General features: G+C 39.2%; 1 protein-coding gene across 1 annotated transcript in view; it reads left to right on the top strand.

Moving 5' to 3' along the window:
* The window catches only part of WDR36 (WD repeat domain 36), a 49,806-nt gene extending 25,558 nt beyond the window's left edge, over positions 1-24,248 (top strand). Inside the window, exons 12-23 of the mRNA XM_006134450.5 lie at positions 162-316; positions 2,886-3,000; positions 6,059-6,224; positions 6,512-6,620; positions 8,231-8,310; positions 12,531-12,638; positions 14,550-14,647; positions 15,572-15,714; positions 16,370-16,486; positions 16,758-16,839; positions 19,769-19,956; positions 23,309-24,248. Coding sequence (XP_006134512.2) covers positions 162-316; positions 2,886-3,000; positions 6,059-6,224; positions 6,512-6,620; positions 8,231-8,310; positions 12,531-12,638; positions 14,550-14,647; positions 15,572-15,714; positions 16,370-16,486; positions 16,758-16,839; positions 19,769-19,956; positions 23,309-23,458 — 1,511 coding nt within the window. The 3' untranslated portion in view covers positions 23,459-24,248. The remainder of the gene's footprint in view (positions 1-161; positions 317-2,885; positions 3,001-6,058; positions 6,225-6,511; positions 6,621-8,230; positions 8,311-12,530; positions 12,639-14,549; positions 14,648-15,571; positions 15,715-16,369; positions 16,487-16,757; positions 16,840-19,768; positions 19,957-23,308) is intronic.
* Positions 24,249-24,526: the final 278 nt, after the last annotated feature.

Here is a 24,526-nt window from a genome sequence, read left to right as displayed (position 1 = left end):
ACTCTAGCTTTTTTACTATAGTCTTTTGACTAGTCAGTGAAAATATAAAATTACAATGGCTTTGTCACATAATGGCTTTGGAAATGTCATAAATTGTGATGTAAGAATCCCTTATTTCAGAATGTCAGTTTCTGTAATAAGCAATTTGGATTGTATTGCAGAGATAGCACGTCAGAATGACTGGGATGGGATCATTGCTTGCCATCAAGGTTATATAACTTGTACAACCTGGAACTACCAGAAAACTTCCATGGGAGCCCATAAACTGAAACCAAAAGCATTCAGCAAAAACAAACCTCTTAATATATATGCAACAGTAAGTTTAATTTTGGAGTAATTGTGTATCTTTTATATTGTAGAATGGCTGCTAATTTGCTATCCAATTGTTCAGAAACTGAATACATGAGACCAGGAAGCACTTAGTAAACATCTAAATAAGCCTTGCAAAATTCTATTTATCATCTAAATTGGGATTAATAGTTTTTAAAAATGAGTAATAATACATGCTGATTATTTGAATCTTCATCTTGAAACTCCAAGTTATCTAAAATTGTTTTACCTGACTCAGAAATCAATTGGTGGAAAAACAAATTTTGGTTTTATGGGGTCCAATTATTTGAAGATTAGTAGTTACTCCATAAATGTTTATATAGTGTGTTCCTTTGTTCCTCTCACTTTCATCTTTGTTTATGATTGGAGAGAAGATTTTGTACCTAGTCTGGTTAACTTTTATGACTATTTTGTAAGGATCTGTTGAGTAATATTTGTCTCAAGATTAACATCTTTGAAAATGGTAGGCATATTCTAAGTTGCATACAAAAAAGTACATTAAAAGAATGTTAAGGATGCCATGTTGAGCACTCAAATTTAGAATATCACAGGCAGCCTTAATTCTGCATTGTTGATATCCAACCAGTGCGGTCAAATTAAGAGTTCCATAGGAAAAATACAATAGTATTTATCATAATGCATCTGCACAAAGGGTTAAAATTATGGTTGCCTGTGAAACCCAGGTTGCCCACCAGTGTGTGCAGGTTGGGCTCCTGGGGCCATGTACTACATGTGGGTACAGGGAGCCCTTCTTGGTATTCACTAGTCTGAGTGTATAGGAGATGGGGAAGCTTTTGCCCCATATGGTGCCCCAGAAGAAAAGTGAGAATCATGCTGTGTGTTTGTTCCAGAGAAAGGTGTGGCTGGATAGTAGAAATGGGCTGCTCTTCTCTTGCACCCCACTACTTCGGCAGCTCCCAGATGCCCTGGTTTAGGAGTGGAGGGCATCGGTGCAGGAGAGGGAGAGTGTGTTGCTGGTGCTTTTGCAGTAGCATAAACCAGCCTTAGAAGCTTCACCTTATTATTTTGGCAAGATGCCAACATTTAATTTCCTGAAGAACCCAAGTGAGAGAAGAAAAATTGGTGATTCTTTCTTAAAACAATGTATATCTTGGATAATCAGGCTGAAATTTCAAGGGACAAGCCAAAAAGGCACTTCTGTAGCTAAGAGTATTTACGCTGTGGAATTTCAAAGGCCTGCTGCAAACTATGGAAGTGTGAGAGCTTCTCAAAGAAAAGGTTTTAATTCTGGAAATAATGAAAAGAGTTAGGCAACCTAAATATAGGGATTTCTGCCAGCTCCTGATATGACTTCCCTGAGTTTAGTTCAGAATATATTCCATTTATTTTCTGTTTTGTTTCCTATTATGCAATATCATTTTTTCTGCCCTCAGCTTACTACAGATGAGTGAAATCTTTTCCAGCTAAAAAAGTAAATATATTGCTAAGCAGTTAGATTATGCTATTTTAGACATGGAGAATTTAGACTAGAGAATTCTTTATATATGTTGAAGTGGTGCATCAGGGAACTTACAAATATCCCATTATAGGCAAATAGCTAGCTAGCACTTTGGAATTTGGTAGTGTTAGGTGATCTTGCAGTTCCAAATACAGTGGGTTTAACTATTGGTCTGAATTGTCTTTTCACACACATCACCAAATCTCTCTTTGTGATGTCTCTTGCTTCTTTAGTTCTGGGTTGTAAGATCTAAAATGTCAACACTCACCTCTTGTGTGCATAGATCCGTAGTTGATTGTTTTCAGATACTGTACTGTTACAGGTTGAACCTCTCTAATCTGGAACTCTCTGGTCCGACATGATTTTAGTTAGCGTGATGTCAACTTATCCTGGGTGTGGCCAAGTTTCCTGCAGTTCCATAATTTACAACCACCAGTCCTGGCTTTCTTTACTCTGTGCTCCTGTTTAGCTTTAATTTACCCCTAAATGTCTTCTAAGAGCCAGCTAAGTAGTTGATAATGCTGTCAGACAATATTGACCTCCAATAGTTCTGCAAATTCTCTTGTTTGGCACCAGTCAGATCCCCAGGGTGTCGACCTAGAGAGTGGTTCAACCTATTCTCAATTTCTAGCACCAAAGTATGGTGGCAGCAGACCTGGAACTTAATTCCCCTAGCCTGTCTTTTTGTGCAATGGAGCATTTCGTTTTTGAGGTTACAGTGATATCAGGCAGTACGATGCATGTAATCAATAACTAATTGTAAACAACATTATTAGGTGGCTATGAGTGCACATAAAACAATTCAGCAGCAATCATTTTCATTGCTTACTCTTTCTGTCATGCTTATTTTTATCATAACTTCTCTCAAGAAAGCAAATAACTTTATTTTTTGTGTGAGGTGGTGAATGTTGGTTGGTTTAATGTTAAGCTCAGAAGAAAATTGTAATAGAGAGATTGAAGATTTTTCTTTATGAATATTATGAGATGCTTTGTAACTGCTGCATATAGACAAACACATCTACAATTAAATATATTTTGTCTCTGCTAATGAGCTGTGTATGTTAAGTTCCTTTCTCATTTTTTTTCTTCTTTCAAGGCAGTTGACATTACTACATGTGGAAACTTTGCTGTAATTGGGCTTTCAACAGGACATGTAGATGTATACAACATGCAGTCTGGCATTCACAGAGGACATTATGGTGAAGAAAAAGGTGAACTTTTGTTTAATGTCACCCTAACAAAGTAGCAGCAAATCAAAAGACTTTCATTGTAGTTTTGGGGTGGAATGCAGGAATCTTGCTATTCGAGCACAGGTAAATATGATGAGTTGTCCTTTATTCTCTGGGTGAAGGACAAGAACATTCCCACTACAATGGATAGTTGTGGAGTCAGTATCTATTTAATTTTAAATAACATAAACAAGGTGGTTGGGTCTAAAATGCTGGCTTTTGGCCATATACGTGATAGCCCTCTTGACTTGCTCTGCTCTACTTCCGTAGTAGAAAATTATATTCTTATACATTTCAGTATGCTTCCTGTTCCAAAAGAAGGTAGGGATAGCATGTGTGCATGCAGATTGTAATCTAGCCGTTTTTTGAGGTTGCTGTTGAATTGCACTCTTGACATGTTGGAGCTTTAGCTCTATTGCACCCTTGTTTCAGACAACTGACTTCTGATCCAATACAAAGAAGATGTGTTTAAATTAAATGTCACGATAGGAGCAAATTATTTTTAGGTTTGATTTGGGGCTCCTCAACTTTGTCAGCTGGGTTTCAACTAAGACTTTTCCTTTCTCTCAAAGTTAGTGAAGTCTGTCAGTGCCTTCCTGCTCATTGTCGTGTATTTTGTACTTATGAGTTTACCAGTTTTCGGAACTTAAAACCTACATCAGGAATATATGTAATTCAAGGTCTCAATTGAATTCATGACATAATAGGAAGTTATAGTAATTTTAAGCAATTCAGAAACCCAAAATTGCCAATTCAGAATGAGGATTTTCACAGAAATAATGAAAACTGTTATTCTGCTTTGTGTGAATCTGAAAAATGATTCAATAAATGGTTCAATCAAAGCCTTTTGAATTGCCATCTTAATATTGTTCATGGCATTATTTTTTAATATCTTAGTGTTGCACTTTTGCATATCTCACTGTCATAAGTACAGGCAGTCCCCGGGTTACGTACAAGATAGGGACTATAGGTTTGTTCTTAAGTTGAATTTGTATGTAAGTCAGAACTGGCTCCAGATTCAGCTGCTGCCACTGAAACTGACCAGGGGCTGACTACAGGAAGCCGGAGGCAGAGTTGCTCTGCCCCCAGCTTCCTGGAATCAGCCTGATCAGTTTCAACAGCTGCTGAATCTGGAGCCTGGGACAGAACAGCTGGGGCACTGCCCGGTAGGTTCCCACAGGACCAACCCGGCAGCACCCCAGCTGCTCTACTTGAGGCGTCCCGCAACAAAAGCCTGGTCTGCTGGGGGGGGGGCGCACTAGCTGCGCCCCCTGCCTCCCCAGCAGACCAGGGAGACGGGAGCAAAGCCGCCCAGGCAGCGGGACCCACGCCGCCTGGGTGGCTTTGCTCCTGTCCCCCCGGTCTGCTGGGGGGGGGGGTCCAGCAAAGACGCTGGACCCCCCAGCAGACCAGGGGGACAGGAGCAAAGCTGCCCAGGCTGCAGGGGTCCCGCTGCCTGGGCGGCTTTGCTCCTGGGCAAACGAGCAAAGCCGCCCAGGCGGCGGCTTTGCTCGCGTGTCCCTGGTCTGCTGGGGGGGGTCCAGCGGCTTTGCTGGACCCCCCCCCCCCCCAGCAGACCGGGGGACAGGAGCAAAGCCGCCCAGGCGGCGGGGGTCCCGCTGACTGGGTGGCTTTGCTCCCGGGCAAACGAGCAAAGCTGCCCAGGCGGCGGATTTGCTCGGGTGTCCCTGGTCTGCTGGGGGGTCCAGTGGCTTTGCTGGACCCCCCCCCCCCCCCCAGCAGACCAGGGAGACCGGGAGAAGCTTTTCTCGCCCCGGAGGACACGGGTGGCGACTCGCCGCCCGTGAGCTCCGGGGCAAGAAAAGCCCCGTTCATAAGTCGGATCCGCGTAAGTCGGGGACTACCTGTACCTTAATTAAACAGAATTGGCCTATGCACAGATGGAAAGTGCTGATTAAGTTATTTAACTAATAGGTGTTAAACAACATTAAAATCTCTATCCGATACCTTCCTCTTGTTTAAATCTGTCTTTTATCTCGGAAGGGACCTAAATGCACAAGTAATAGCCACTGTGCAAAAACAATTGGAAGACAATTGAGTTTTTCAAAGAGACATTTAGGGTACAGGAGAAACTGTGTAAGAAAGATAGGAAGTATGGCAAGGGACCTCCCTGCCTTAACCAGGAGATCTTGAATGATATAAAAATCAAAAAGGAGTCCCACAAAAAGTGGAAACAAGGTTAGATTACAAGGATGATTACAAACAAAACCACAAGTATGTAGGAGCAAAATTAGAAAGACGAAGGCACAAAACTAGCTGGAGATATACAGGATAACAAGAAAACAGTCTACAAATATTAAAAGCAATGGAAAGGCCAAGGAAGACCAGTCCCTCAATGAAGAGGGGAAAAATAATAATAGAAAATGTGGGCTTGGCAGAGGTACTTAATGACTTATTTGTTTTGATTTTTACCAAGAAGGATGGTGGTGATTAGAGACACAACCTAGAATCATAGAACACTAGAACTGGAAGGGACCTTGAGACATCTTCACGGCAGGGCCAGTCACCATATATTCTAGATCATCCCCATTATCGAACCTGCTTTTAACTATCGCCAATGATGAAGATTCCACAATCTCTCTAAGCAATGTATTCCAGTTTTTAACTGACAGTTAAAAAGTTTCTAAGTGTCCCTCTTAAACCTCCCTTGTCGCAATTTAAGTACATTGCTTCCTGTCCTATGCTCAGAGGCCAGGAAGAACAATTTTTCTCCCTCCTCCTTGTAACACCATTTTAAATGCTTAAAAACTGCTATCATGTCCCCTCTCCAGTCAGGGTGCTTAAGCACTGGAATAAATTGCCTACGGAGGAGGTTGTGGAATCTTCATTAGAGAGATTTTTTTTTAAGAGCAGGTTAGATAAACATCTGTCAGGGATGATCTTGGTGGTGCTTGGTTCTGCCATGAGTGCAGGGGACTAGTCTTGATTACCTCTCAAGGTCCTTTCAATTCCATTATTCTGTGATTTTTTTTTCTATGTAGTTAATTAAGATGCATTTTTTTCCCCTTGTGGTTTAAAGCGCATGAAGGTGCTGTTAGAGGGGTAGCAGTGGATGGATTAAACCAGTTGACAGTCACAGCTGGAAGCGAAGGATTAATTAAATTCTGGAAGTTCAAAACCATGGACTTTATTTACTCTGCTAATCTCTCTTCTTCTCCAAGTGCAATGTTGCTTCACAGAGACAGGTGAGAATTTAAAACTATTTCAACTGTAGCTTTGGTGTTTTGTTATGTTCTTTACATCCAAGCCTCTGATACAATGCCATTATAGAAATTTTTTTCTTTCCCTAAAACTACACATGACTATTAGTCCTAGAAGGAGATTTTTATGTTGCTTCAGAAATGGATATTTGTCTTCCTTAGTAAATAAATTTTGATAGAGCATAACATTTTATAGGATAATATTAGGATATGCTTGTCTGTTTTATCTCTGAATATTAACTGAGACAATATGTACTACTAATTCTTTCTAGTGGTATTCTGGGAATTGCCTCAGATGACTTTGGGATTAGTATTTTGGATATAGAAACAAGAAGGATCGTCAGGAAGTTCTCAGGACACCACAGCCAGATTAATGACATGGTGACTGTATATACTATATACCTATTTGTGTGCTCCTCTGCAACAAAAGTTAATGCAATTTGAGGGTGATAGGTTTGTTGTATATATGTAAGATAAAATATAAACGTGTGATTTAAGTTGAATCCCCCCCCTTGTTCTGCTACAAAAGGCAACAAATTCAGGGTTAATCATTTGGAAACTGTAACCATACATATGAATATGTTGTCCTAAGAATTAATGTTTAAAATTAATGTTTAATTGCTGATTTAAATGTGTTAAAGCTTATATATTAATTTTAGCTTGCCAGTACAGACTTGAAATTTTATTGTAACTTCATTACTGAAGGACAGCTGGTTTAAAAATAAATGCTTGAAACCTTATTTTCTGTTCTTAATAACATGAACATTTTGAAGTAACAGATATTTGAGGCCAGGCTGACATTGAGGGCAGCAACTGGGTAGCTACCCATCACTTCAAAATCTGTATTAGCACAAGAGATTCCTACAAAAAAAAGTATAAACCGTAATTGTTAGCGTCTGTTGTAACACATTTGTTTATTATTTGTTTGTTGTTATGGCACATAAGATTCACTTGCTGATGTGAATTAAATATTTGCTTTTAAAATCGTGTCAGGATTTGTATTCAGCTTCTAATTTATTCCAAATACCAAGAGATGAGTACGTCTTTGAAGTCAACATCTGTTTTTTTCCTTTTACATTTTGTGGTACATTTAAATCTGTGTTTTCAAAAGTAAGGGCCCACAAACTAGGGATGTAATAGACTAGTCGCCTATCTGATAAGCAGGAACTTATCAGATAGTTGACTAGTGATGGGACCAGTCATTTCTCACCCCTTTGCTCCTCTATTAGAGGAGCCAGTGCTGAGGGGAGCTGGCTTAAAAGCTCTGTGGGGGACAGGAAGGTAGAGGCACAGTGGAAATGGCATGAGTAGGGACTGAAGCAGTCTCCACTTGCGCTGCTTCTGCTGCATTTCTGCTTTTGAAATGTACAAGAACCCCAGTGGGACCCTTGTATTTCAAAAGCAGAACGTCTGCTGTGAGCATGGAGTCGTGGGGAAGTACCCCTCTGGTCCCGTGTTCTCTGTTGGGCTTCCTTTGGAAATACACAAGATCACCACTAGGGCTCTTGTACATTTCAAAGACTGAGGCACCACAGGGAGTATGGGGCCAGTGGAGACTCCCCCTCTGGCCCTGCTGTGCTTCAAGCTTTGAAATATACGAGAGACCTTTGGGCTCTTGTACATTTCTAAAGGAAGCCCCACGCTCCCTGGGGTCTTCTGCTTTTGAACTATAGCAAGAGCCCGGCATTGCTCTTGCTACAGTTTAAAGGCAGAGGCCCCCTTATAGACTAATTGAATAGTGAATGGAAATCCCATTGACTATTCGATTAGTTAATTCATCTAAATTTAACATCCCTATCACAAACATAATATGGGTCACTGTTACAAACTTGTTTTTGTAGCCTTAAGTCTATTTTTAATCAGAGACTATTAATTTTGTTTTGTGCACATGTCTACCTAGGACTGGTATGAAACTATCAGTGCAGTCTTTTATGAACTAAAGCAAGATGGATAAATTCTAATATATTAATTTAGGTGTACAATTATTGTAGGCTTTCAGTCCTGATGGCCGTTGGCTAATTACTGCATCAATGGATTGCACCATTAAGACTTGGGACCTCCCATCCGGATGGTAAGTCAATTAAAGAACTATAGCAGAGTTCTTATTTGTATGTGTATTTTATGCATTAAACCACACCAAAAAAAAGACTTGTTTCATTGATTTCCCACAAACCTACACTAGTTTAAAAAAGTTGATATTTTCTGAACATTCGTATTTGACTAGTTTTGTCTGGTATTAGTAATTTTTATAGCCATTTTATGAAGCTCTTATAAAATTATAGAAAATTATATCACTTAAATTATATTATAGTATATACCAGGGCTACTTAACACACAGCCCATTTGTTTGCAGCCCACCGTGCAGCTTGGGTTTACATGGGGCTCAGCACGTGATTCATGAGTGGGAGCCAGAACAAAAAAGTAGTCAATATAATGCTCTTCTGTTGATAGTAGTTCAATTCCCAGACTGTCATTGCTCATTAAAAGTGCTGTCATATGGGTGGAAATCAGGTAAATATTGCATTTTATTAACACCAGCAGAACTGACTTAAATGGGGCCTATGTATTATGTAATCTTGCCTTAATCTTTATATTCATGCCCATCAGTGTGAAATAAGCTGTTTGCATATATTTGCATATATATTTGCATGTATATGCAACCACACTTAAGTTGCGGCTCTCGGCATGTGCTCTGAGTATCATTGTGGCCCCTGGGGCTTCCGAAGTTAAGTAGCCCTGGTATAGACCATGTTTGAAGCCTGATAGTGAAATTATAAATAGGGCATTTTGTTTTTTTCACTTTCAAGTACATGTACAATTGAAAAGGTTGAAGTCATTTTTACTTTCCTGAATGGTGATTCCTGTAAAACATTTTGTAAATTCAAAAATCATAAAATAGATTGTCTGTTGTTATATCTGTGGTATCAGACACTGTTAATATTGTAAATAAAGTATAATTTAGGAGATGGGAAGGTACACACATAGGTGACTTCAGCTTCCCTTTGTTCTTTCCTGATCTGGGCTGATCTCTTAGGGTGTGTCTACATAGCGAAGAAAAACTTGTGGCTGACTCATCTCAGGCTCAGACTTGCAGGGCTCTTGCATTGCTGTGTAGACTTCTGGGCTTGGGCTTCAGCCCAAACTCTGGAACTGTCTCACCACACAGGGTTGTAGGCTCTGGCTTGAGTCCTGTGAAGCTGAATTAGAATCATAGGGCTGGAAGAGACCTCAGGAGGGCATTAAGAATTGGGCCAGCCACATGTTTTTCTTCACTGTGTAGACTTACTCTTAGTGTAAGGTAGGTTTCTTTTAACAGCAAGGGTTCTCTTACTGCAGCTGGCTCCTAATTTCTCAAAGGTTTAAGTTGTTTTGTTGCTATGACGGTATTAACTAAAAAGTACTTACCTTACAAGGGCTTTCATGTAAAGTACACGATACGAGTGGTATTATGGAAAGATTGGTCAATAGATTGTTGAAAGTCATGCCTCAAGCTAAAGAGACCAGAAAATTAATGGATGAATATAATATTTAGATCTTTTTAGCAAAATTTTTATGAATATGAAATTGAACTAAGTACGTGGCAAATTATCCTAATTAATTTCTAATAGAATTTGGAAATTAGAGGAATGGTTTTGCTCTTGTATGTCAGATGAAAATATTGAAATAGAGCAGTGATGGTCATTCAAAATTCAGCTACAGATCTCACTTCCCCTTAGTATGTTTAGGAATTAGTAAATTAAAGTGTTTAGATATGAGCTATTTTACACAGGTAAAGACTTGCTAGCTTTGAAACTCTCCTTAAGAAAAATCATTGATGTTTTTGAATCAAATGAAATCTTACCTTTTACAGGTTTTATAGTGAACACGCTTTAAGTATGTGTGTATAAATTCTGTTGTAATCTAAAGGCTGTTTAAATGGTCTCCTTAAAATTCACAAAATTGGATGATCTAGCTGTGATTAGGGATGTAAGAGACTAGTCCAGGGGTGGCCAACCTGTTACAGACAAAGAGCCAAAATAGTGATGGATATAGCACAAAGAGCTGAGCAGGGGAAAAAAGTTGTTGGGGGGGAAGCCCTGGCCACCGCGTTTGGTCAAGGAAAAAATAAAGGACCCGGTCGCAGCCCTTTTAAGAGCATAACAGGCATTGCCCTTTGAAGGTGGCCATCTTGAAGTCTGCACTGGCGTCCCGTGCAAACAAACACGCTTTCAAAGCCATGGGTGTGGGAGCCACAATTTTGTCTTTGAAGAGCCGCATGCAGCTCGTGAGCCACAGGTTGGCTGCCCCTGGACTAGTCGACTGTCCGATAAGCTGAAACTTATCTTGCTGCCTCTATCAGAGAGAGGAAGCAAAGCGGGAAGGGAAGCTGGCTTAAAAGCAGGTTCCCCCCAACACCCACGGGAGACAGGGGAGGTAGAGCACAGTGGAAATGGCTCCACTCACACCACTTCTGCTGCGACTCTGCTTTGAAATGTACTAGAGCCCCAGCATTTCAAAGGCTGAGGCCCTGCAGGGAGCTCTGGGCCAGCGGGGAGTCCCCTGCTGGTCCCGTACTCCCTGCAGGGTTTCTGCATTTGAACTGTAGCAAGAGCCCAGTAGTTCAAAGGCAGAGGTGCCCTTATAGATTATTTGATTAGTTAATTTAAATGTAACATCCCTATTTGTGATTGATTGGTATATAGTCACATGGCTTTTGGATGAAACTTACAGAGTGTAGTTTGTGTAAAAGCTATTCCAGACTGAAAAATCAAATTGTTGTAACTATGAACAGGTTTCTTTTTTTACTCAAAGGAGTTTGTATAGGGCGTGAAATTTAACATTAATTTGGATTATCCATTTAACTCTGTAGCACTAAAGTTTTTTCCTGGTGATCTCAGTGTGCACTAACACACCTTCTGTTCCTCTTAGCCTAACTAATCGTACTTGTTTTTCTTTTTTGAGTCCTTATGGATGCTCTCCTTGCAGAAGACATTGGTTTTATGTAGGCATCTTCTGCTTGCTATACTTCTGCTCTTGTGCAGCTGAACAGCTCTGTTAGAAATCCCACAGTCTGGCTGACTTCCTCCGCTACAGATTTGTTCTCTCCTTTTTCAGTTCTTCCATCTTCCTTCCTTCCTTGCCATCTTTCAGTCCTCTAGAATGTCTTCCATCTTAATCACTTGGCTGCTTCACCCCCCCACTTCTGGGTCCTGAGCGCCACCTGTACCTCCCACTGTGTGTGTTCCAGTTGTGACTCCCTGTGCACTTCTGAAAATCTGACTGTAGGTGTCTCAAGTTGAGCATTCAGAAAATGAAGAAACATGGTGGTGACCTGTAAAACCTTTAGTTTAAATGAATCCTACAGTTCAAATCCTACCAGGAATCCTACAGTAAAACGGTTTTGTTCACTACAACACTGATTCATTTACCCTCTCTTCTACACCATATAGTGTACAGAGTTTATATTTCAATATGTTTTTACATATGAATGCTCATTCAAATACTTACTTCAAATTCCTTGCATAGCAGGGAGCTTCTTGCTATATTGTGCGGATTTTAAATTTCAGGGGAGGTTGTGGAAAGTGATATGTACCCTGTTAGGGACTGATAATTTGTAATTTCTATAGGATCAAAAATATTTGTCTTGGGAGACACATGATAATGTAACTAATTAAAGTTGTATAAGGAGTTTATATAGTGATGGTGTGTTAAACTAAACTGATATTACCTATTTAATTTCTATTTTCTATTTCAACATTACAGTTGTTGTTGATTTTAAAAAAAAATCCAAAATCCAATTTTTTTTCCTATTACAGAAAACCCAAAACATTGAATTTTTCTCCTCCACTGGTTATGATGGGTGGGTGGGAAATGAGAGAATCCAAGTACAATTGAGAATGCTGTGCTGATTTTAATGTTTAGTTGGGAGATGCTGCTAACCAACAGTGTTTTATGTCATGTAAGGTGGTACAAGCAAGCAATTAGTGGGAGGAGGGGAAAATGAAAGCAAGATGAGACCCCAAAACCGCAGCATGGTGTAGCTGTAACTGAAAACATAAAATGTACTTTCTTGACCCTAAGCATCAATTTGGAATTGACTCTGAAGAAATGGGTTCTTGGTTCCTCAAAATATTTAAAACTGTGTGTAGGGCCCTTCTAAGGGATACACATAATTTATTGGATTATTTGGAAAAATCTTATTTGTATGTATGCTTCCATAATCTGAGTGCAAATGTGAAAATCACATTGGTTTCATAATACAGTATATTGTTAAGAAAATTAATTCATTACTCTATCTTTTTCTTTTCATAGCCTCATAGATTGCTTTTTGTTAGACTCAGCAGCTATCAGCATTTCTATGTCTCCTACTGGAGACTTTCTAGCTTCCTCGCATGTAGATGATCTTGGAATTTATTTGTGGTGAGTACATAATACATTTTTTAATGAGTATTCAGAAAATATCTGTGGAAATTGGAGATGGAAACAGGCTGTTTAAATTGCTCTATCATACTGCAAATTAAGACTTGTTTCTTAGAGTACATTCTACATTGTTTTGTCTTCTCCGGTTCAAAAGTCTCAAGCCACAGGCTTCCGCTCCTGGGAGGATAGTTGTATCATGAAATATCTAGTGATAGATACACTTTTTCCTAACAATCAGTTGAAATTTTCCTTTTTTAAAATTTTCTCCTCACTCCTGCTTAGTTTCAGGAGGAGGAAGAGGAGCAGAATTCTAATTGAAGGTTCCTTTGCTACTCCCTTCTTCCTCGCAATGCCCAGGGAAGGAAAAGAGGAGACCCTACTATAGCACAGCCTCCACCAAGCCTGGGAGGAGGGTGTGGAACCACAAGAGCTGAGAAGAGGTTGGGGGGAGGAGGGGTAGCTAAAGAGGATAGACACAGGGGCAGAATTTATGGGAGTTATGAGGGTGACAGGATTAACGGGACAAGACTGATGCGGGGACTGGAGAGACATGATAGATTGGGGCAGAGGGGCTGGAACAATATGAACTACTGGGCAATACAGGGTTGTGATAGACTTTTCTCCTTTTGTACGTCACTTTAAACAGTGCCAATATTGCAATACTGGCAAACTCTCTTAGGGTACGTCTAGATTACATACCTCTGCCAACAGAGGCATGTAAAATAGGCTACCTGACATAGTCAATGAAGTGGGGATTTAAATATCCCCAGCGTCATTAAAATCAAAATGGCCACTGCATCAGCTGATTGTCGGCACAGTGTGTGAGTTAGATGCGGATCAGCCGACAGGGAATGCCTTTGTCGACCGCTCCCTTATGCCTCGTGAAACGAGGTTTACAGGAGCAGTCAGCAAAGGTGTTCTCTGTCAACCGATCTGCATCTTGACTCGCGTGCTGTGCTGACAATCAGCTGAGCCGGCACAGCATGGCGGCCATTTTTATTTTAATGAAGCTGGGGATATTTAAATCCCAGCTTCATTGACTGTCGGGTAGCCTATTTTACATGCCTCTGTTGGCAGAGGCATGTAATCTAGACGTACCCTTAGTGTAAATGCAGTATGTACTTTTGCTTATTATAAATTAATTCACTTAGGAAAACAGTTTTAGTTAAGCTATTCAAATAGACTTAAATTTTGCAGATAAGAGCTGTATCTAGACATTGAATGTAGACACCAGTATAGCTAGGTTAGCAAAAAATTATATTAACCAACAGAGCTATGCCAAGAAAACATTTTAAGTGTAGATTAAGACTAATTTGTCATAAGGTTCTCTCCCACACATTTCTGCTGGTGATAAAAATTAGGGAAATAATTACAATTTGATAATACTAATAGTTTGGGAAATCCTTGTACAAGCAGTGTACAAACTTATACAAGGATTGTTGTAAAGTGTTCAAGTACTTTACAAATCTAAACCTAACAATCTCTTCACATGGCTAATTCTATCTTTTACAGATAAACTGCAGAGATTAACCAAAATGACACAATAGTTAAAGATGAGAATCCCAAATCTTGTCTTCTGATCAACATCATAAACATACATTCTAGGAAACAAGAAGTTTAAAATGTGCTACAATTTACCTTATAATAGAAATAATGACATTTATAATAATGGCTTTTGCAGGGAGTTTTATTTTTCACTTCTACCAATATTGTAGAGAGAACTTTTTCTAAGTTTTGACTTTTTTTGTTAGTTTTGTAGAGATTAATCTAACTCTGAGAGAGAAAGTCAGTGATTTTTTTTTTTATGTTGCAGTAATATCAAATCTTAAAAACACTATTCAAAATAATCCTCCATGTTTGTCAGAAAAAAGTTCTCATTTTTAATATGTCATGTCTGTCTCAATTATTCAGGTCTAACCGTTCCTTGTATTCACTTGTCTCTTTACGGCCACTTCCAGCAGATTATGAGCCTTCTGTAATAATGCGTCCTGGAACTTGTCCTGCCCAAGGTAATCATGGTATAAAGGAGACTTATTCCTGGCTGTGTAATGAACCTAAAATAGCAGACTCTATTTTCTCAATGTACAATTTGGTATTTTCTAACACAATTTCTTCATACTAACAGAAAATATTTGATTTATAATAAGGATTCTTTTCTACCATCTCTGGAACTCTCTTAAAATGTAATTCACTGACCTTTGTCCCTAAAATTAATTCCTGCTTCTGAATCCAGTGGTTTGCTCAGTCTCATAAGGAGACTGAGGCAGGCATAGGGACAGAACCCAATCTCTTTACAGTACATTGATCTTAAAACCATCTTTACTTTCATGCATGCAGTTGTATGCATATTTCTGTGAGAACAGTTCTATAAAGATTGTACACACGTTAGTAGATGCATAGTCTAAATGTTTTTAGCGAAGTCTCATAATTAGTGAACATTTCCCTTGCTCTTCTCTATTGCTGCATCTGCTTCTCGACACACAGCCATCATGAATTAGTTTGCTACCATAGCATGTATTTGGATTAAACAGGTGTTTCTTAAAGGCACATGTACCTGTGATAGCCAGTCACTTTTATTATTATAATATATCACACAGCTGGTAACATCAAATATTCAGTTCTAATATTTTTGTTCATCTTGACAACATTTTAATAGTAATCAAGAAACTAGAAGAAACTGTCCAATTAACTTTATTTTGACCCAGTGCAACTGATCTCAAATTTAAATTTGGTCAGACTGGTACACGAACAATTTTTTTAAATCTTTTGAAGTTTCCCTGATTCTGGGGTTACCTATAATAGTTGTCATTGTATTAAAATTTAATTTCAACAAAATATTTAACTCAAATATATTTTTATGTAAACTTCATGCATCATTGTGGATATAATTTGTTTTGGTTTACATGTTTATAACTGAAATTTGTCTCTGAAAGACGTGGACATCACAGGAGATGAAGAAACAAGTGATGAAATGATTGTCTATAGTTCACCAGAGCAATTGGAAAAGCAGCTAGTGACCCTGTCATCGCTTTCTGAATCAAGATGGAAAAACCTCCTCAGTCTTGATATTATCAGGGTAATATGACATGTATCCCTCACACTGAAAGCATTTATTATTGTGGCTTCTGGGCCAGATCTTGTGGTCTTTATTCCGCGTTCTTTGGACAGTTCTGGTAGTACAACACAGACAGCTGACTTAACCAGTTGCTAGAGTCCTTGATTGGTGTAGGAATTGGCTAATGACTGCTTTGTTGCCATCTCTGGCCTGGCCGAGCAGATACTGTGGCTACTAAATCGGCCTGTTTAAAGGCACTTTCCAGTGAGACCAACTTAAATACCCCTATGAGTTTCCTCTTAAGTTGTGCCTCCAGACCAGTGCTTGGAAGAGAGATGGATGGAAAGTGTCATAAAGAGAGCTTTACATACCCCTCCCATGAGCTGCATCAGGCATAGACAACTGGTCCAAAAGACCCTCCTTCTGTTTTCACTGTTACTCTAGGATTTATCATTAGGAAAAAACGTAATGCGTTCCATAATGCCTGGAACGATTTTGTAGCTGTTCTCTCAAAAGTCTTCCTAATGTTAATAAATACAAATTTCCCCAATATAGAAGTCTTTCATGATTCTAACAGTCCTGGTTATCTTCCCAATAAGGGTTTCTTTCAAAAAAATTTGTAAAATCAAAAGATTTTATGATAAACCTGACTATTTTAATTCAAATGTTCAAACAGAAAAAGAATAAACCAAAAGAGCCACCGAAAGTTCCCAAATCCGCTCCATTCTTCATTCCAACAGTTCCTGGCCTCGTACCACGATATGCTGCTGCTAAGCAAGAAAATGAACAGCAGGTAAAGGAAAAAATGAATAGTTAAGAAAATTTTATGTTTTTCCAATGTACCTCTGGCATACTTTAAAAGTTCTGTGAAGAAAAAATTTTAATACATTTTTTTCAGCACCCACTCTGTTATATAGTTATATAAATGAAATTATATCCAGATTCCTCAAATGTTTTGACCTATCTATGACAAATATCTTAGTTGTGAAAGCATGCGTTATATAGTGGTTGTATTCCAAGAGATGCAGATGATGTTTTTTGTTTTTTTTTTTTTTTTTGTTTAGTCAAAGGTGGTGAACCTTGGAATATTAGCACAGAAATCTGATTTCTACATTCAACTTGAAGAAGCCATGAGCAGTAATGAGTGTAAGTCGGTGTGCGAAATGTCATTAAAGTGTAACAAACTATTAGTATCGGGATGAATGTTTGAATTCTGATGAAGAATTAGTAGGTCATGGAAAAGAGGGTTATCATATATTTGCAAAGACTGTATCACTAAGCAAACACTGTTAACAGTTAAAAATAAATTAAAAAATGATTTTTTAACTATAACTAGGGATGGTGCCCACTGCTTGCTAAGCTTGCCAACCCCCCTCTCTGGGGAAAGGCAGCCCTGGCTCCTCACTGGCTGCCGGGGAGGGCCAGGCAGATGTGTGGCAGCCCTGGCTCTCTTCCCTACTCCTCGCTCCCAGCCCAGATGTGTGGCTGGCCCAGCTTGCTTCCTCTGGGGCAGAGGCTCTCTCCCCCTCCCCTCCCCTTCCCCCCAGCTAGGGAGGGTCCGAGGCGGGCCCAGCACTTCCCCCCGGCCCTTGCCCCCCCACCCCTTTGGCCCCTTCTCACCCCTACCAACTAGCCCTAGCTCTTTCCCCCAGTCATGAGGCCATCCCCAAGGCTGTTCCAGGTCTTGCCCCTCCCCCTACTCTTGCCCCCCATTATCCCTCCCTCCTCTCCCCCCACATTAACTGGCCCTGGCTCTTTCCTCCCCCCTCCCCAGCCACCAGGAAGGGAGGCCAGAGCAAGATTGAGCCTGGTTCTTCCCCCAGGCCGCTGGGGTGGAGGGGGGCCTCTCCAGGGCCTCACAGGCACTATGCGTTCTTCCCCCTGGCTTTTTGCATTTTGAAATTGAAATGCTTCAAATCACCTGTAGAGATGCATATACTTGGTGGACTCATTTAACTTTGTTTAACTGGTGCCACTGCAGAGCCACTTTAAAATAGGATTTGAGAAGCAATTGCTAATTTAAAAGAGCAGAACTGGAACATCAGTAGGTTGTCATTAGAGACTTGTTGGCAAGCCAGCTTTGCTAAGATTTGTTGCTGCTCTTTAGACTCTTCAAATAATGTTTTTGAAGTGAGCAGTTTAGTCTGTCACACTCAGATGAAGGAAGAATGTATCTCAGATTTAACACTGGGTAGAAATAAAATTTGCAGAAAACATAGACCGGCAAATTAAATCTGTTCCTGATAGGGTTGCAGAATGGTTCCCATTGTAACAGTCTCATATATTTTTCACATGGTCTCAATTTGCAATATTTTTTATACTTTGTCTATCCTGAGGTTTTTTAAGTTTGAGTGAAAAAATTTCAGCAGTTTGAATTATAAGATTATAAAACAAATCCTCCTTTCATTTATTTTTAAAAAAGCTATGCACAGTTTAGGACCAAATTCAGCAAAATGAACTCAACCTCAGGTTTTGGACTAGATCACAAGCATGAAGAAATTGACAAGTTTTTAGTCTGCCATTTTGCTGCATTCTAAAATAGTCTGCAGACTTAATTTTCGCTTAACAGACATTTGTATTTTTTGTGGCTATGATAAAGTTGTCAGAATGAGAACTGAGGTGCTGCTATCCTCTCAACCAGTTTCTACAGAAAAGTCTCTCCAGACAAGTACTGAGCTTGATCTTCCGCCACTTTCCTGTGCAATTTCCATAGATTTCAAAGGGAATTCTGTAGGAATCAGGCCCAGTGCAATTGATTGGGGAGTATAGGAATGGAGAGAGCTATTTCCCCTCCATCTCTCTACCACAATTATCACCCAACCTGGGGTTTCATTTATAGAAACTATCAGAATCAGTAAATTCAAGATGTATCCATCTTTTTTTCCTTCCTCTAGTGCCAGTAGGTTTGTTTTACATGATATATTCTGTCATTTGGTAACTGTCGCTTTTTGGTTTAACAGTCCCTGCAGTAGTTCTAGTTGGTGATAGAATATGTGAGAGATTAATAAAACATTGTTTTATCTTAAGTATCCTATTTTGTATACAGGAACTAATATAGTCAGGTATACATTTTTGTGCAGTACATTTAGTATCTCAGTACATAGTATGATATTAGATCTTTTCAAAGCTGTTGTGTAAATAAATGTAAAGACCTGTACAATTACAAGTATTCTCTGAATACTAACTGTATATATGCTGTGTATATGTATGGTACTTTTTGTTTGAGAATGTCTGAGGAAATTGGATGCTGTATTTTACCAGCATTATCTTAATGTGACTTTTTTTATACAAATAAGCTTTGTGACTTTTGCCTTGTATATAGCTGCTGTATTATAATGTAAAGTACATCAGTTAACAAATTACAATGAAAGTTAGTCTCTTCTCAGTAACTTCAGAAACTTGAATTAACAGACGAAGACTATTTAAGATCACGAAGACTCATCCAGAATGCCACCAAATTAGGGATGTAATAGTGTAGTTGATTAACTGATAAGCAAAAGCTTATATTTTAATGCTATGGACTACACACATTTCCCTCTCCCCTCCCAACCAATACATTTTTTAGCAGGCTGGCCAACAGCCCAGCTCAGTTCTGGCTCACGCCAGGTGCGGGGACCTATCCCTGCTGTGGCTCTGCATGTAAAGTGTATGAGGAGCTGGGCAGGCACGCAGCCCAGCTCAGTTCCGGTGTGCACCAGTTCTGGGAGCTCAAACTCTGTCCCCTTGCAGACAGTGGCTGCTGCCACCCCGCACTGCTGCCTCTTTATCAGAGGCAGCAGCACAGGGCAACAAGCAGTGGGTCCTCAAGAGGAGCTGGTTTTTAAACTGACTCCCCTCATGGACTAGCTCCTGCCTAGCACCCCACGCTGCTGCTGGCCCTGACCCCAGGGACTGTAGAATAGTTGAGCAACTGATAAGAATTCAGGAGGTTACTTGACTATTCAGTTAACCTATATTTAACATCCCTACACCAAATAGCTGTTCAAAGATACTGAATTTTTTGTACTGAATATTTCTGTTTCTTCATTGCAAATGTTTAACAGTTTGTTTGGTTTTTTTTACTGCTTTAACACAGATAAGTCTCCACTTAGTATTCTAAAGGAAATGGGACCATCTGGTATTGAGACAGAGCTAAGAGGCTTAGCTCCAGAAGGTGGTGGCTCTCTAGATGTGATGAAAAGCTTTTTGAGACTGATTGGGACGATGTTGAATTCGAAATGTGACTTTGAGCTGGCCCAGGCATACCTTGCATTGTTTTTAAAGGTAACTGTATACATTTGATATCATTATTGTTATTGTTACTGTTACTTAGTATATCATAATGGTATGTTGCACTGTAAAATAGATAGTCACCACAACAATGAATGGACCTGCTTTGGAAAGTTTCTTTCATGGTAAGATTCTTGTTTAATAAAAGTATTTACTGTAGCCATTGACCAATATGAATATATTCTCTGCACCTTACATGAAAAAGTAGAGATGGTGGCAAAGACAATACTAGCAATTTAAAAAAAAATCTAGGGCTGTCAATTGACCTGCATTAATGCCTGCAATTAATGCAAAACAGGATTAATGCATTAATTTTTTTAACTCATTAATTGCAGACATTAATACTGTGTTGCCCTTTTGAAGTGCCGCTCCAGCTCTTCAAAGGGGCAGTACTGGCGGAACCGGGGATCAGCTGGAGTCCCCAGATGATCCCCAACTCTGCTGTTGCAAATCCCCTTTGAAATGCCAGAGCGGCACTTCAGAGGGGCTTTGCAACACGGAGCCGGGTGTCAGCTGGAATCCCCAGCTGATCCCAGGTTTCTACTGTGCTGCCCTTTGGAAACACCGCAGCGGCGTTTCAAAGGGGAGGCGCACATGATTAATCGCAAGTAAATTTTTTAATCACTTGACAGTCCTAAAAATCACTTGCATATGATGCATTGCTTATGATCTTTTTGTTTTTTTGTCCCGGTATGATTTAGTGCTTCTCTTAACCAAAAGTTACTTAAAAAGTAGTTAAATAACTTACCTACATTTTTGTGAGGATAAACATTTGATTTTGTTTGTTCCTTTCACACTGGGGGCTGTATTTTTCAGTTTTCATCTTAGTCTGCTGATTTTGAGAAACTATGACTTAAGCATCAGAGTTGACAGCGTACTCCAGGTGGTGTGGAAATTAGGTTGTCGTATGCAGCAAGTACTCCCTTTAAAAAAAAAAAAAAAATTGGCTATTTAGTAAAATGGTTCTTAAAGTTGTTTTGAATTATGCTAAAGCATGTAGATTATGCTAAATAAGAGACTATTTTTATTGTACTATAGGGTAGGAAAGGAATTAGTTACAAATTTTAAAAATTTTGTGTCTTTAACACCCCTAGTGTGAATCTAATGGGTTACCGGTATCTGGGAGTGGGTGGAGTACTGCTCCAGCCCTGCCATCACCATGAGGCTGGGAGGGGGGCTGGGAGCTCTGGTGGTAGCCTCCATGGGGGAGAGGAGCAAGGAGCCGCTTTAGCCCGACCCTAGTGGGTAGAGGGGCTGCTCCAACCCTGCTGGAGCAGTCCCCTGCAAACTCCCCTCTCTGCATTTAGCCATTTAAATGATTAGTAGAAGCACGGCGTTTGAACAATTATTAAACAGCATTTTACATCCCCCAATTCAAACGTCTGTTTAGTGTCCATTTAATTGAGGCAATTTAATAACAACATTGCCGAGATTAAAATTGAAGAGCAAGGGAGTTGTTAAGTTCTACAAATACAAATGTTTACTTGATTTAGAGTCCAACCGGGGAAGTTCTTTTTGTGATACCTGAGCAATAATATATTGTAGAGTTTAGAAAAGTGAAGAGTTAGCTCAGTGGTACTGTTGCCTGATTTTTTGATTATACATTGATTATATTACCGACTTAGTTTCCGCAAATAGCACTCTGAAATTTGATAGGTTCTTGTCCCAAGATCAGGCCCAATATTAGCAGAATTACTCTTCATTTGGGAGCCCTAGTGTGTACAGTTGCACCACTCAGACTTAGGAAATACCACTATTTATAATAGTTAGCAAAAGTCACATGCACTGTAACCAAGTCAGGCAGAGAACTCTGAGCTAAGCATCCATATGCTTACACCATCTCTTGCAAAACAAAATGAAGTGTTAGTTGTCATCTTCCTGCTCACTATGATGTCCTTCATCAATGATGGTTATCTTGGTATTTCACCTCAGGCATTCAGGCTGGGATATAGCTTTTCTAACGTGTTACACTGATAACGCTATCCCTAATGCATATTCAGTAGGGAGTTCAGTCCCTCTTCATTTGCAATTATTCACCCTCTAATACTGTGATGCCATTCTCTTTCAGGTCATTAATCTTTTTACCTCCAGCTTATTATCTTGGTAATTAATTGACACATATGCTATTCTTGTTGTCAGACATTTGTTGATGTCCCTAAATAATATCCCCAGCTGCTATAAACTAGCACTGTCAGCAGTTTGTGTGCCATCTTTTCAGTTTAGAAAAAAGGAGACTGAGGTGGGATATGATAGAGGTATATAAAATCATTAGGGGTATGGAGAGGGTGAATAAAGAAATGTTATTTACTTGTTCCCATAATACAAGAACTAGAGGACACCAAATGAAATTGATGGGTAGCAGGTTTGAAACTAATAAAATAAAGTTCTTCTTCACACAGCACAGTCATTCTGTGGAACTCCTTGCCAGAGGAGGCTGTGAAGGCTAGGACTAGAACAGAGTTTTAAAAAAGAGCTAGATAAATATATGGAGGTTAGGTCCATATAAGACTATTAGCTGGGGGGTAAGGAATGGTGCCCCTGGCCTCTGTTTGTCAAAGGCTGAAGAAGGATGGCCAGAGACAAATTGCTTGATCATTGTCTTCGGTCCACCCCCTCTGGGACACCTGGTTACTGGCCACTGTTGGCAGACAGCATATAGGGCTAGATGGACCTTTGGTCTGACCCAGTATGGCCATTCTTACGTTCTTACCTTGTGATCTAACTTACCTGTGCTTACTTATTGAGCAGCTACTATTCTTCAGGCTAAAAGGCCTGTATGTATGCTGACTGCTTAAGCTATCATTATCGGGCAAGCCTGCTGGTCTCTTGTGTGTCTGCTGCTCATTCCTTACTCCTTTGTTTGCCTATGATTTATGACTACCATTACTGCATAGCTGCATATTGACTTCACGCTATACTGAGGCCCATGGTGGTGCAATATGCTATCCTGCATGATATTAAAGTTTATTTTTGAGCTCTGTCCCTTTTTCCAGGTCAACATGTGCTAACTGTTTGAAGTCACTATACTCAGGCCCCAGATATGAGGAGAGTGCCTGGCTTCATTCTTCTTGCCCAATGAGCACACCTTTTCATTCTTATACATGGTTTGGCATTGTTTTTGAGAACATTTGCTGCATTCTTCTAGCTAATACATATGTAATAGTAGCAGAATAACTGATTGGGAAAAGGGTCTGACAAAGATAACATTAAATTGAATGTATGAGAGAAAATAGCATTACTTGGGCATCACTGTACAGAAAATGTGGCGTGAACAGAAAAGTTGATACCCCTTCCCCAAGTGTAATCATTTGGATTTAAATAATTGACTTACCTGTCTTCATTTCAGTTGCACCTTAAAATCATTTCATCAGAGCCAGTCTTGCTGGAAGAAATCGCCAAAGTGTCAATCCAACTAGAGGAAACCTGGATCCATTTACAAACTCTCTTCAATCAAAGTCTCTGTGTGTTAAATTATATGAAAAGTGCTTTGTTATAACGTGTCTTTGTTCCTATTTAAGGATATTAATGTTGGATAATCCTCTCAGATTGATGTCAATTTTTTACTTTGGAGATATGTATTGTTGGAACCAGAAACTTATTTTGTATGTCTTTTAGATAATACAAAATTGAATATTTAACTTTTATTTAGCTCATTTAAATTCAGTGTCAGAATTTGAACCTAAAAATGTTAAAATGAAAGTGCTTGGTTAAATGATTTTTGGAAGTAATGTAAATAATTTTTAAAGATGAATAAACATTAAGGACAAATGTAGTGTAGCAAAGCTATATTATCATGACCAAAAACATATAATGCGACGACAAATTTTAAGAGACAAAAAGCAATGCATCTGCCAGTCTGTATATAGAAAATACTTTGTCTGTGTTAGACTTATGCAGCAGTTTACAAAAGCTATTAGTTTAACAAATGTTAATTATGAACTAACATAGTGATACAGAAACCCTGCACATCTTCTTGAAGTCAATTGTCATTGTCACAAATAAGTACTAGCTAAATCCAATTTGAAGAAACTAGTTTGTTTTCACACTCCTCAAAATTGTGTTCCTTTTATTCAAATCTTTTTACTGAAGCAGAGATTGACAGTTGAAATATTGAAGACAGAATGTAAAAATTGTACCATTTAGCATGTATCAAATTTATTATATTGAAATTTTGTGAAATTCCATTAGTGATAATGGGGGATAAAAGCATTCAGGTTTTAATGTTCATTATTAGCTGCACTGAATGTTAACTATGCCAATGAATATTCCCATTTTTGCTAAGAGTATCTGGGGTTTCTTTTTTTTTCAAAGAAAATCGTGAATTTTTAAAGGATCTCTTTCAAGTTCTGCTGGTTCAGAATACTTCTAGATGCCCAAGAATGGTTTGCTCTTGGATAGGTTTATTCACTCCGTTCCATACACTACATATAGAAATATTTTTCTCACTGAGTAACTGGTATGTATATGTAGTTTTGAAAAAATTCTGCTTAGATGGGGCTGATGCCCACCCAGGGCTATGATTTTGTCACAGAAATTGTGAATTTAAATAAAGTGCATTTAAATA

This window comes from Pelodiscus sinensis, chromosome 6 (genome assembly GCF_052426305.1).
Source record: "Pelodiscus sinensis isolate ZL-2025 chromosome 6, ASM5242630v1, whole genome shotgun sequence".
NCBI classification, from domain to species: Eukaryota; Metazoa; Chordata; order Testudines; family Trionychidae; genus Pelodiscus; species Pelodiscus sinensis.
The sequence above is the reverse complement of the archived record's forward strand: the minus strand, read 5'-3'. Positions and strand labels throughout refer to the sequence as shown.